This window comes from Crinia signifera, chromosome 4 (genome assembly GCF_055691185.1).
Source record: "Crinia signifera chromosome 4, ASM5569118v1, whole genome shotgun sequence".
Classification (NCBI taxonomy): Eukaryota; Metazoa; Chordata; class Amphibia; order Anura; family Myobatrachidae; genus Crinia; species Crinia signifera.
Window position 1 is genome coordinate 193,775,717 of NC_139220.1, and position 15,403 is coordinate 193,791,119.

General features: G+C 40.4%; 1 protein-coding gene across 1 annotated transcript in view; it reads right to left on the reverse strand.

Annotated features, from left to right (window-relative positions):
- EXOC4 (exocyst complex component 4) overlaps positions 1–15,403 on the reverse strand; it is a 399,783-nt gene that overhangs the window by 362,798 nt on the left and 21,582 nt on the right. Inside the window, exons 4-6 of the mRNA XM_083183327.1 lie at positions 5,111–5,295; positions 2,398–2,504; positions 976–1,219 (exon numbers count right to left, since the gene is read on the reverse strand). Of these exons, the coding sequence (XP_083039453.1) occupies positions 976–1,219; positions 2,398–2,504; positions 5,111–5,295 (536 nt within the window). The remainder of the gene's footprint in view (positions 1–975; positions 1,220–2,397; positions 2,505–5,110; positions 5,296–15,403) is intronic.

A 15,403-nucleotide genomic window follows, 5' to 3' on the forward strand; every position in this document is an offset into this window, starting at 1 on the left:
CTTAAGGCACATCCAATTTTGCATCCTATCCACGATCCTATCTGATTAGATCGTGGATAGGATCTTAAGGCACATCTAACGTGTGTACACACCATAAGGGCTAGGATTATTTATATTATATGAAGCCTAGTAAATAGAATATGTAAGCTTTCACACTAAACACCTGGCAAATATAACCAGATCTAAAGCCCCGTACACATGGTGCGATACATTTTCCGTTTAATCCAGACTCGATCGGGATCAAATCGCAAGGCGCTGTGTACACATTCAATTTAGACTACAGGTTGAGTATCCTGTATCCGTATATCTGTTATCCTAATTATGCCAAAAAACATGGTCCCAGACGAGCCGGTGACTGAGGGACCGGTTTTTTATTCCAAAAACCGTAAAAAGCCCTTATTCGGAATGCTCATGGTCCCGAGCATTTCGGATAAGGGATACTCAACCCGTATATAGGACAGATCTGTACTATAGAGTTTTGCCTGCACAGTCTATGTTTCTATTCAATTTTGATTCCGTGGATCGGGATCGAATGTGGCTGAAAACCGTTTGATTTGATTTTGCCTATCTAAACATACTAATTAGTGCATACTAATTTAACTACTTAATAAATCAAATTAATTGAATATTTTTGCTATAGTAAAAGAAAGTGATCAAAAATTTTTATTGCATCTATTTGCTTTTTCACAACTAGCACTTGAATAATTTTTACATTTCACTGAACGAACGCAGAGGTATCCTTTTCTTTTTTGATTGTATTGCATTAGCCACTTGACTGGCATAAATGTAATTAATACGACCACAGTCAGGAGTGGATTACCTGGCCAGGTTGTATCACATATGTTCATGCTGCCCCTGTGTCCCCAAAACGAAAGAGTGCTCCATCGCTAATGCGGGAATGCCTCTTTCCACCATGATGTACGTAACCTACAGCAACAATGGTGATTGCTATGTGAGCATCCTAATCTCTCTTACCGCGGCTGATTTTCCTGAGTCACATTATCCCCTCGATGGTAACCACTGTCAGCCACCTGAGTGGTGGAGCGTTTTACAATCTGTTTCAGCTCATGTTCTAGGCGCTCCTTTATGGCTTTTACAGTCTCTGGGATCTTTCTCAGCTTTGCTAGACCTTTAATGAGAATTCCCATAAATACAACACTGTTTTCCTCAGGGTCAGAATCAGGGTCTTCTTTTATCTCTTGAAGGCTCAACTCCTTCACTGAAAATAAAATACACACACATAATATATGGTTGGTTAATACGCTGATATTTTTTTATGTTTAAATCACAAGAATGCATAGATTCAAAAACACTAAAGAACAGTGTATTCCCCACATATGTGAAAATTATGGGCCACATAGGGGGTTATTCTGGTTGATTAGCAAGACTGCGAATTTGAAGCCTTGCGAGCACCCCAAACACTGTTTAGCGAATGCCAGGCTGCCCGTCCACCCCTCGCAGAGTGTTTTCGCACGCAGGGCCTGTGAATGGATGTTTAACATAAACATCCGTTCGCAGCCTGTGAGTGAACACCCGCATCATTCGATGGTCACCAACCATCGAATAATGTGGAGCGTGCACACATATCTAAGTGACTCCCAGGTCACTTAGTTTTTCGATGCACCCTCGTGAGGAAGTGGGTGGGCAGCTAGCATGTCCAAACTATAGTCCTCCAGCTGTTGTGAAACTACAAGTCCCAGCATGCCTTGCCACAGTTTTACTATTAGGGAATGCTATGGCAAGGCATGCTGGGATGTGTAGTTACACAACAGCTGGAGGGTCACAGTTTGGACATGCCCGGTTTACATTAAACCTGGGTATTTTGTTTTTCTGTATGATGACTTCAGTAAAAATTTCAAATGGAAAAAAAAAACCCGGGTCACCCATTATACAGAGGGTGACCTATGTTTAAACAATCTTAGAATCCAGGTCAAATACAGTAGCTAGGTTACTCGAGCCATGTACACCAGAGTGGAGGTGAGGCCTACATTCTGTGGTGGGTTTTGCTGGGCAGGACAAACCTGCCCTGGTAGGTTTGTCCTGCCCCAGCAAAACCCACCACCACTCAAGGGGTTAATGGATAAAACCACGTGCACTGCAGGAGCGGCAGATGTAACGTGCAGAGAGAGTTAGATTTGGGGGAATTAATTTGTTTCTGTGCAGCTTAAGTACTGGCTGCTTTATTTTACACTACAATTTAGATTTCAGTTTGAACACACCCCACCCAAATCTAACTCTCTTTGCACATGTTACATCAGCCCCACCTTCAGTGCAAATGGTTTTGTCCATTACGGAAGGAGTTTGCTTATGCAAACCAACCTGATATCACCCCCACTGTGTAGAAAGGAGCATGCTGTAGAGAAGGATATTGCCCACCCTTGCTGTAGAGATACCTACCACTGGAAGACCCAGGACTGCTGAACTGAGAAGTATCCAGGAACTTGCGTGGTGTTGACAAATTTGTAACGTCAAGAAGAGGAAGCGGGGAATCCTTTGCAAGTGGGCTGCATTAAAATAAAATGCAAAAAAAAAAAAAATCATAAATGCGGTTTACAAAAATGGAAGTTTTGCTTCTACTGTATTGATAAGCAGCAGTCTACAATCTCATCTTTAAATTAAGTATGTAGAAAAAAAAAAATCACTAGAATATGAATTTACAGACAAGCAATCTTGACAGGATTTCAGTCATTATTAATCAGGAGACCTGCAGTAGTAACATTTTTATTTAATCATTATATACTACTACTGTTGCCAACAAATCAGTGATACAATAGAATATTAAGAATCCCAAAATAGTACAATGAGTTCTGAGCATGTCATACACACTGTAATCTCACCAGAAGGCAAATTGATGAGGTGTGGTGTAAATGCAGATAGCAGTCCTCCTGCCCTTTAAAAAAAAAAAAAAAAAAAAAAAAAAAAAGAGTGCCTTACCTTTAAAATAATTCAGCTGAGTCAAGCTCTGCAACAAAAACTAACTCACCTGGGAAGAGCCACTGACAAAATGCATCGAGTCACAAAGTTTAACACTAAAGGTGCGTACACACATGGGCGATTATTGCAAATATCGCTGGAAATATGGTCGCTGAGCGACCATGGAGTGTGCACCAGCGATAAATCGTCGGGTGCGCGCTCCCGTATTCAGCCCCTGAATAGTGGCTGGTCGGAGGGGCATGCTCATCCGACCAGCGACTTCCACTGCCTCTTCTCCCGGCAGCGTGACATTTTCATCAATGAAAAAAGGACACTGAGCAATATATTGCCAGCGATCATATTGCCCCGTGTGTACACATCTTTAAGTACACTATGCTGTTACAGAACGACTTCTCAAAACAGAGAATATCACCTTCAAATTCAGTTCAACAAAAGCAGATAAGTTATTATAACATTGAGGCTCATTCAGGTGAGGTTGTTCTTGCAGTGACTATCTATTGCCATATGCAAATGTGATTATATGCGATTATGGATAGAAGATCAGATGGGGTACAACTGCCGATACATACATCAGTACCATCCTCGAAAAGAAGGTCATGGCGCAGAAGAGTACCTCAGTAAATGCACTATGATGCTTAGACCTCTACAGTAGCAAGTAAAGTCATATCCATCTCCCCTTGAGCCTCCTCGACCTTCCCAGGCGGCAGGATGGTATGCAATATATATCGCATGCGATGTGGTTCTCCACCGCCGGGAGAGGGTCCGACTTAGAGGTTGGACATGCAGCGCATACAACTCTGTCCCTATGCTCACGGCACTGCGCATCAAATTGGATGACATATATACATGCGATTTGGCCCGATGTCTCAGCCCAATCTGCCAAAATCATGCCCAAGTGTATGGGGGCCATAAGATCAGATGTCATTTTGTGGGTATACATAAATTAGCAGTTGTGAACAACCATGGGGTGCGTTTATTTATTTGACCACTACATTCCGCTATGTGAGGCAATTGCAATTCACACATTGCCTATGCACACTGTGACTCAGACACATGTGCAGTAAGAATACTTTCACTGAGTACAATAGCCGCTTTGCGACCACACCTAAATGAGCCACATTCTACCTGCTACTAACGTTAATTTTCTTTAGGCCCATCTAGAATGCTGGCTGATGCAATTGAGATGCAATAAGTAATTGACAGAAAACACATAGGGCAGTATTAAATGCGAATTTTGACGATGTGCAGCGAATTTACTTTTTCTATTTTCAATGTCTGTTATATAGATACTGCTTTCCCCAGTGTTCCGTGTTCATTGACCAAGAGAACACCAGTGATAGGAGTGTAAAAACATCATTATTTTGGGTAAATGCCCATTTCCCACAATATCAGTGTTAAACAGGATCAGAGTAACAATTACATATCCAGTGGAATGAATCAGACAGCCGAGTTCCAGGAATTTGCAAACCTATCAAACTTGGGAGTTTTATTGAAGATGGGATGTTGCCCATATCAACCAATCAGATTCTGTTTTTTATTTATTAGTACCTTAAAAAAGATGATAGATAGAATCCGGTTGCTTGCTATACCATGTAAGTAAATTTACACCAAAAGCAGAGGTTCTGAACCTGTCAGCCTAGAAGAAAATCTTCGAATGGGTACAGAGAGTATTTAGTTTTAAGTGGCATCCTTTTTAAAACCATGCATAATTTCAACTAAAGCCTAGTATAATCATTTACATTTCTTACTGATTTTATAAAATTAGACCTGTATTTAATAGTAAGATTGTAAAGTTAAAATGTGTCTAGAACTTCCTTTAATTAATAATTAGTATTACTGTGGGATCCTCTTACTGGCATACAGTCTGGACTCCTTTGAGGAAAACAAATATATTTGTCAGTTAGAACACCTACATGATTTGGGCCCTATTCACCCAATTTCAGTTATATCGGGATGAGAAATCTAGTGAAAAGTGCCCTAACCTGATAAGACATAGATACAAAATAAAATGCACAGGGGAACTTGGGGACGGGGACGGGGGACGGGGGGGGGGAGATCATAAGTACCCTGATACAACATAAACCTTACAGAGTGCAGCTTGTTAATGTAGCATATAGGTAGGTATGTACTTGGAGAAATATATGGCTGCAGTAAATAACAACCAGTGTATCTCTACCTGGGTCGGATCTTGTCCTTGTTCCACTGCCCCACACGACTGGTGGACTTAATGTAAAGGTGACGGTGCAGCTCATCAATAAGTACTAGATGCATGTTCATCTTCTTACTGTGAAGCTCCAGCCGCAGGTCACTGAGCCCCTCCACCTGGAGTAGAGGTCCTTGTAATGAGTCCACTGCAGACACCTAGACCAAGACAGAGATATAAGCAAAATAAGTTTTGAGAAATGTGGCAATATACAGTAGTATAACACAGCATAAGTAGTACAGGTCTAGTCTCCCATATCTGGAGATCTCTGATCCGAAATATTCCAAAAACCATGTTTTATTATTTTTTTATATTTCAGATCCCCCGCCCGCCCCTTTTTTCATACTTACCAAGTCCTCTGATGTCCATGGTGGCCTTCATGATCTTCTTCAGAGGTTTCAGGAATGTATCACGCTGGTGGACTGGTGATGTCACCGGCCCACCTACAAACTCGCGCAATGCACCCCTGGAACCGCTGAAGATCCCGAGGGCCACCGGGAGGCCAGGTAAGTATGTTAAAAATTTATATTTAAAAAAACGGAAAAATCCCTTATCCGAATTGCTCGTGGTCCCAAGCATTTCGTATAAATGATACTCAACCTGTAGGCCATATAAAGAAATCTCTGTACGCTAAATCAGAATGTATGTATTTGTATTTTAAAGTAAATGTCAGGATAGCCAAGCGTGGTTAACAAGATAATAAAAGAGGTCAAACAAAGCAAATGTAACAATATCAACATAATTTGTGACCCTCCAAAAAAAGATCAGGGCCGGCTCTACCATTAGGCAGCTGCCTAGGGCGCTGGGATCTAGGGGTGCGCCACCAAGTCTGCAAATCAAAATGTCTATGAGGATCCTTGTTTTTACTTCTAAGACCTCACCTTCATACTTTCCTTTGTGATATACTTCCCTACTCTGGTGCCACCTCCACCTTGCACTCTGTTGTGGGTGGCAAAGGGGAGGGTGCAGAGGTCTTCCAGAGAAAGCAGAGGATGTTTCAGTGGCGAGCGTAGCGAGCCACCGAGCCTGCAGCGTGGGCGAGCTAAGCCATGCTGGCGCGGTGAAACTACATAAGTACCATATAAAATATTTTGCCCATACCAACCAGATTCTATTAATCATCTATGCAGCAACTTCTAGAAAATGCTTGGTTACTATGGGGCAACATCTGCACTTCTATAAACCTACACTTTCAAATATAGCCCTTAAACTGTAGTTTTAGATAGAATACAGCAAGCCATGCTTTCACTTAACTGGTGGCACCAGAGACTACCCAAATGATTCATTACAGTAACAGTCTATCCTATGAAAGAGTGAATACTTTCATTCAAACAACAGTGCTGTTGAATTCCACCCCATTGAACTTCTTATGGATTGGAAACCCATACAAGAGAGTGCCCATTTAAAAGTATGTAACAATAGAACAAAGGATGAAACCATCCCATTTAAGGGAGCTGCCAAATCAGGAACTTCAAATCCCAGTAAATAAAATAAAAAAGGAGGTGAACTACACAAAATATTCCATTTATACAACTATTTTTCTAGGTCTCTAGGATCCCTAGGTTTACCATCCAAACTGAAGGACAAATCTGAAAAACTTCAAGACGTTTAACCTGGACAAAAAAATACATATCTGTAACAGGTAATGTGGAATCACTATATAATAGTATGGAACATAAGAAATGGTAAAAAAAAAAAAAAAGAGTTCCATGACTTTCTACTCGACTTATATTTTGTGACAGATTTGATCTTTAAAACAAGAAGGATAGCAATGGGGCAGCCTGTGTCCCACGCTCATGCCATCCTCTTCCTAGTGAATTGGAAATTGGAATTTATCTTTAAGAATATTAGTAGGCTACAGATCAGGTTATATGCTAGTCAACATCTGTCATAAAGTAAGGTGATACATCTTTTGGAAGTCATTGGCAGACTTTACACAAATGAGCTTAAATTATTGATAATATCCCTAGGATGTAATTTAAGATTAAAAAGGGAAAAAATAGTGGAGAAAACCCAGTCAGATTTTTTGAAGAGATACTTCAAAAAGGGCCATGAATCAAGAACTTGTTAACAAAGACTGTGAGAAAATCTGTATCTGTTTCAACACAGTTTAGAAAAGAGGTGACCTGAGTAGGTTAAATATGAAATGGACCTTCCTTCTAGGAGATCTAACATCTAAGTGCTTGAATTAATGAATACATTAAAGCATCTTTATGTAACATGACAACTTACATGATCTCTTCAAACCATTTTACAAATTAGTGGCTAAATTGCTGATCCGGGTATTTTGTACCACTTCAGAATTTTTAGTTTAGTTGAAAAAAGTTGTCCCTCCAACTGAATAAGGCAAATACCCATTCAGCTAAAAACCTAATTGGTATACTCCTGTAATAGCGTGTGTTCATTGCTGCTGCTGTAGCACAAGACACGATAAGTGGAAAGAGAATATTTGCCAGTAACTTCTAACACACACACACATTAGAGTCAGTGCTATTATTAGAGCTGTTCACTTACACAATTTTAGAGTTGCTAGAAACTTGACTGTTTTTCTTCAGAAGACTCTTGGGGTATACACATATTGCGAATTTAGGCCATGAAATGAAGAAAATCGCTCCTTGTGTACACCCCATAGCCCTTTATGGGGCCTACACACATGATGAGATCAGCGCAGGCACTACCATTAGGCAGCTGCCTAGCACGCTGGGATCTAGGGGGGCGCCACCAAGTCTGCAAATCAAAATGTCTAGGAGGATCCTTGTTTTACACTTCATGCAGGTGCCGGCTGTGGAACTTCTAAGACCACACCTTCATACTTTCCCTTGAGATATACTTCCCTACTTTGGTGCCAACTCCACCTTGTACTCTGTTGTGGGTGGCAAAGGGAAGGGTGCAGAGGTCCTCCAGAGATAGCAGAGGATGTTCTCACCTTCCCGGGTAAGCTGGGAGGACCACACTATTTTTGGGAGCCTCCCTGACATTCCAGAATGTTAAGTGGTTGGAAAGTGGATATTGGTGGCAGTATGGAGGGGGGCAGCAAGTTGAAGTTTTGCCTAGGGTGCTGAGAAGCCTTAAGGTGCCCACAGACGCATCAATTATTGAATGCGTTTTGTACTTTTTAAGCACAAATTGCATCTTATGTACAATTATTGGACGGTGTTTATGGGCTTGTGATGCGCGTTCCCGGGAGCCGATATTGTATGTCTAAAAAAGTACGTGCTGCACGTACTTTTTAGACTACATCTGAAATTTAACATTACAAACATGGGTTCATCACATGCATCCAAGTGCACATCTCATAGCAAGCTGGAAGAAAAATTGTATAGAACCATTGTACAGTCAAAAACGCATAGCACAGTACAATTGTAGCGTCTGTGGGCACCTTTACACCGGCCCTGGGTGAGATGTGTGCTAGGTGGGATTTGAGCCATACAATGTGTGCTATGCAATTTTGATTTTTACACACTGTGAGATTTGAACTACCCTCAATTTTGACTATACTACACTACAATATTACCTGCATGCAATTTAGTTCAAAAACATCTGTATGGACATACAATTTTGCTCTGCGATATTGATATACACAGGAGCATGCATCAGCCTTGCGATATACACAGGAGCATGCATCAGCATTGCAAGTCAAATACACATGGTGCGATTTTGCACTAGATGCAACGCGATTTAAACAAAAAAGATAAAAATCCACATGATAATCACACAGTATGTAGGCACCCTTAGAGTATAACTTCGTTCCACTAATTTCTGGCTAAGTACAGAAATATTTATATTTTCAAAAAGCCAAACTAAATAAATTATTTTTACCACCTCTACCCTGACTAAAAACAAGGCAAGATATTTTAACCCTTTGAGTGCCAAATTAATGTGTCAAAATGTGTGTGAAAATTGCTAAGCAAACATTTGTTTTCATCATAATGAACTGTAATGTTTACCTTTTATAATTTCTTCACACAATTTTTTATTTGAATATATATATACTGTTAGGTGCCGGGCACACCACCAAATAGGGTTGCTTGTCGGGTGCCTTCGTCAAAGTAGCATGTAGACAGGAGAAGGACGCAGCACTCCAGACGAAATCTTCAAACAGCAAATAATTTTATTGTGCTCAGCAACGTTTCAATACAAAGATGTATTATCTTCAGGCTGAAGATAATACATATTTGTATTGAAACGTTGCTGAGCACAATAAAATTATTTGCTGTTTGAAGATTTGTCTGGAGTGCTGCGTCCTTCTCCTGTCATATATATATATATATATATATATATATATATATATATATATATATATATATATATATATATATATATATATATATATATATATATATATATATATATATATATATATATATATATATATATATATATATATATATATATATATATATACATACATACATATATATATATATATATATATATATATACATATACACACACATATACACACACACACACACATACATACATACACACACATACATACATACATATAGCAAATGTGAGCGACGCTGACATTTTTAGCAGACATCTCTCTTACAGAAGTTGGCACTCAAGGGGTTAAAAGTGCTCTCATCAAACAAGAGTACACCACTCATCTAGCTAAAAGTAAAAGTCATTTTGACTACCATAAGTTACTTAAATTACGACAACACTATTATATTCATGAATAAATTGCCAAACAAAAATAAAGCAAGCATAAGCTTTCTGATGCCCACAGGAAAAAGCCATGGGAGAATAAAAAAAAATAAAAATTCTGCAAATCAAAGTCAGGAAACATCTTAAAATAGAGACTTCCATCCAAGTCAGCATATAAAGAAAAAATTTAAGTGACCTTACGTTTTATTTACATAAATAATATGGAAACATAGATCAAAGTGTGTGAAAATACACAAACTTTGAGGGAGTGCATCACATGGCACCACCCATTTTAAAACTAAATACGGGGAAACAACATCATATTAATCTCCCACACCATATCCACTGGAAGCTGATATTTTCATCTCTCACTGAGGTTTAATACACACACCATACCTCCCGACATTTAGAACGAAGGAAATTAGGATTACTGTGCACAGGCTTGCCACTCGCTGCTGAAAAGGGGTGTGACCTCGATAAAAGCAGTATGGCTTTGCGAGAATGCATAGGATTGCAAGACACGCCACATTTTCAGCACTGTGGGGGCATGCCCCGGGTCTTTGACCAGTCATTTCTCCAGTTAGTCTATCGCACATGAACAGACACTGTGCGGTATTCAATGTGAATACCTGCGAGGTGCAGCGAATCCTTTTTTGGATTCGCTGCACATTTGCCACGTTCCGGAGCCGGCGGGCTCCGGTATTCAACGAGTCAGGGGCAGCGAGCCCCTGACTGGCGAATATGAGCTCCTGCGGCGATTGCCGCAGGGAGCCTGAGGACGGTGCCAGGCAGAGAGATGGTAGTCTCTGTGCCTAGCCCAGACCTTTGTGGGGGGTTAGGTGGGCTCCCCGGGTGCCAGGCAGCACAGGCTGCCCCCCCCGGGGGTGCCAGCAGGGGAGCGTATATTCACTACACACGATCGTAATGATCGTGCAGTGAATATATGAATATGTAATGAGCGGCTCGGCTCCGGCGCCCCCTGCTGGCTGCTGTGTAAAAAAAAAAAAAATATATTATTTTTAAAATTAAATATATATTCATGTGCTTACAGCACATGAATAAAAATAGCATGCCCCTCCTCAGAATAAAATTCCTGATTTTTTGACACCAAATGTAAAAAACAAAACACTTTATTTTAAAAGTTCACATTCCACTTCGCCATAAAAAGATAGCGATTGCTACTCGGTGAATCATGGTGAAAAAAACCTTGAAATGTATTCGCCATGTGGTCATTGAATAGGGTGATTCACCGTTTTAGTCAGAAATTCGCCAAACAGCACAAATTCGCCATAAAAACCTGGCGAATCAGGCTCATTGAATACCGCCCACTGTGCTAAGCACAGCAGCCACAGTTGCCCCTCTCCCTCATAAAGCTGAAGAGACAGTGGGGAAAGCCCCAAAAAATGCGACTGTTTAGCGAAAATCAGGGACTCCATAGAGAGTAAACATATATTGTTTTCTATAAATATGGATTTCAGATCCATCTATTAGAAACAGATCTCATCTTCAGTGGTTTTAGAAGTCTACACAATACAAAGCCAATTTCTCTACACAAAGATGATGTGAATTCTAAAACAATGCGGTTTCAAACATTACCAAAACATAAAACGGTGTGCATTATGAAGACATCAATAATTCATGAACCTGCTTAAATAATCACAAACAGTGGTTTACAAGCACCAAAGTGGCAAGTTTAAAGAGCTGAGCAAATGAACAGATAAAAGTAAAAACAAAAAACTTGATATTCTGTACATGGAAAGTTACAGCGGATTATAGCATGAATCATGAAAGGCAAACTTGTGATCACCTTACACGCTACCAAATTACATGAAATAGCATTGTAGTGCAATCAGCAGGGCACAAATTAAAAGCGAGCAATAACGAAGCATTTTATTTCCCCACTTCAGCATAAAACTGTATTAACCTTCCACAATTACTTACAACCCATCTGGTGGTGAAAGGGTCATAATAAGAAGAATACCAAGAACTGCAACTATTTCAGAGGAAGCGAACTACTTGTTTTTAATTAATCTCTATTCACTTAGATGAAAAGTCCTTTATTAGATGAGATAACAGTCGGGTGATCATGCTCTGGGGAAATACTGTGCGTGCTCCTGAATTAAGTAAAAGGGTGAGTAGGCAGGGGGTCAAGAGTGTATGAATACAAATGAAGGCAACCTATGCACAGATAACGGTAATGGGCTGCTGAAATGATAATGGAAACTGAAAGATGAACAGTAAAAATGTAGGGTGGAGGTCTGCAATTACACATGTAGCACCAAGGGCGTTTGTCAGTGGTGTTAAATAGTGACATGTACATGATTAAGAAAAGGAAATTTGGGGGGGGGGGGTTAGTAAAAGATTATTGCTAATTGCTTAAATCTGATCTTTCTAATTGATTTTGACTACACAGTAAAAATAGCTTAAAAGGTTAGTACAGATCGCCATCAAGGTTAATCGCCCTATAATATCGTTTAGTTAAAAAGAGTTGCCAGGCAAGAATCTTCTTACTAGATCGCTGGCTGTCTAGTCAAAATTGCTGCTATTCACTGCTGAGGGAGATATTCACTAGGCGATCTGCAATTAAATATCAAACCAAGTATGTCAATTCAAATGTCAAAATCGCCCATAGACAGTCGCTCACTAGCAAAAATCGCTCCATGTATATACCCATTTACAGAGAATATAGCAATTGTGTAAACCAAAATTAAGAAAAGCATATACCCAAGAACCATTTCACCCTTTTCCTGAAGAAGGTTGTTTTTAAAAACATCATCCTCCTGCCGACACAAGTTTTTGCACAAACGGTATGTTAGATTTCAGCCACTGTTCCTGCAGGGTGTTCCCACTAGGATGTGGGTAGGGGGTTTGGCTGGCTGGGTAAGGCATGCTAGGCTGCCCCAAGCCTTCCCCTCGGCGTAAATAAATGTGGCACGAATGATCACTGGTAGTGATCATCAATCACAACTTTTCCCACTCACAGAACACTGCAGCCCACCAGTGGGAAATGGTAAGCAGTTTTCGAAGGGCACCACTAAAAAGTACAATTTATATTTTTTAAATCTGGGACGGCGTGACAAAAATGAAGAAAAAAAAAAAAAAAAACAGCCTCTTTGTTCTCAAAAGTGCACAGACAAGCGCTGTCCCTTACTTGGTGGGAACCAGGTTAATACAATTCAGAATATGAAATATTGTGACAACAAAAATAATAATAATAATTAACAATAGAACACTCCTGAATATATACAGTGTCAGCAAAAAGTCATCAGATTTGTCTAATTTCCATAGGACCATAGAAAAACGTGTGTAGAGTGGTATGACTTCTGCGCCTTCAGTGTTCAGAAACAGAAAAAAAAAATATATATACATATATATGTGACAGTCCTTATAGGATGTGTTAATTGTGCGTACCAATGTTTTATGCGGAAACACTCTTGTACAAGGATCTTTCACTTGCTCGTTCTTCTCCCTCTCCTGCCGTGTTCCCTCCCGGCCCGTTTCTCAAACGTATTCCGGACGTAGGGGGATGTCTCAGGGGGAGTATAAAGAGTATTTGGAATATATATTTTAGTGTCGCTTACAATTGGAGTTTATAAAAGATGAAAAAGATTGTGAACAACGCCACCTTGTGGCTGGTAATACAACACACAGTGACCACCCTGTGATAAAAAGATTTAGGATCTAAAATGATAATAAAAACTCACACTAAGAATTGACTTGATAAAGTCCTGATGAGCTTTCCTTCAGGAAAAGTCCAAGATGCCTTAAAATCAAAAAAGTAGTGCGATATTGTTTTTATAAAAAGTGTATTTATTTAAAACAGAAATAGACACAAATAGTAAAAAATGGACCCGTACAATATCTTAAAAGAATATTTGCTTATCTGGTATGTTGCCAGTGGAAATGGAGAGGTAGATAATGCCCAACCGGTTTCATCCCTTTATCTCTGGGACTTCCTCAGGGGTTAGAGATTAAGTAAGTGGATGTTATGGAGGTATAAATAGGTTTTGCAATTAGAGCTAATTGACTAGCGTCCTAAGAGACAATGTGCGCATGCGCGGCTACCCGCGTTGCCATGACAGCCATTTAGAATTCAGTTTGGGTATGGGGGGCTATTGCGCATGCGCGAACACTCCACGCTCTAAACTTGACTGGCAATTGGGTGTAGGGGTATAGGGGGGTGTTCTGCAGATCTGTTCTGCGTTCTTATTGTCAAGCGGGTCCCGGCTGGCAGCTTGCTGGAGGTTTGATGCAGTGTAGACAGGGGCGGCCGGAGTACAGATTGGTGGTGGCAGGTCTGGGCGCTCCGTGTGTGACCTCCGTGGCTTGGTCTGACTGCGCGGGTTTTTGGCTGCAAGCCTTCTACCTTTGCGGTCAGCCTATGCGGCTGGGGACGTGGTGCTACTGTAAGCTTGCACCTTTTTGAAGTAAAGCTTATTGAGCACCTAAACCCTGCTTGTCATTTATCCCACCACACGCTTGCACTAAGGAGCAGAGCGCTGCACTAATTCAACTATAAATTTTGTCAACCCAATCCAGACCAGTCGCCTGGAAAGCGAAGCGAAGCAGCTAGCACCAAACAACTGAGCACAGTGCGCAGGCACCCAAAGACTTATAACTCTCATTGATGCATGTTGGGGTACAACCAAAAAGCTACAGATTAGGTTTCTAAATAAATGGCGCTGTCAGCTGTCTGTAAGTAGGGCAATCCTGCGTCCAAATTCCTTCAGCCATATAGTGATCCTAACTCTGCAGAAATAGCAAGTGCAATTATTTTAAAATCTCTGTAATTGGCCATCTCTTCCAAAGTGATTGGTAACATCACTTTCCCCACAGCTGCACACATTACAGTTAGTTGTTTTCCAAGTGACTGTCTATTTTAGTCAGCCCTCTGTGTTTGAATGCTAAACTTTGTCATTAAACAGTGTGCATCATTAGCGGGTCATTCTGCAAGGAGTGATACAGCAGTCATACCAGGGGTCTAACAGAGTGCCTGGCAGGTTCATGGGCAGCTCAGCACTCCACAGATTCAGACTGTGGCAAATCAGAAACTTGGTATTATATGCGAGGACAGTGTAAAAAAAATAATAATACATATGTCAACTCTTCATCCCAGATAACAGTTAGTATCACAGCTAATAGACCATAGCGGAGGTTATTAGCACACGTTAGCCCTGCAATCACGTCAAGTTAACTTCCATCCGTTGGGTTACAAACACTAAACATTGTCAGGATTTACAATTACTGTGTCCCCAACATGTAGCCAGCAATCGTGCTTAGAATGTGTAACCATCAACATTTGAAACTTACAGCACATGATACATCCACATGTAAGAAAGCAGATCAAATCGGGGGGGGGGGGATCTCTTTTCAAATCGATTTTGCCATTGCCAAAGAATTATATGGCAACAGAAATCATGCGGGCGTTCCTAAAAGCTGTTTAATGACCTGGATATTGGTTGTTTAATAATTAAGCAAATGAAATATTAACTTTGGATGGTTTGCAGCAAGTGAGATTCATTCAGAAATAGTTTGTTTGGCTGCTATGCAGCAGAGGCTGTCTGTGGGATTCCATTCCTACCCACAATCTTGTGCTATTATACAGACATTACA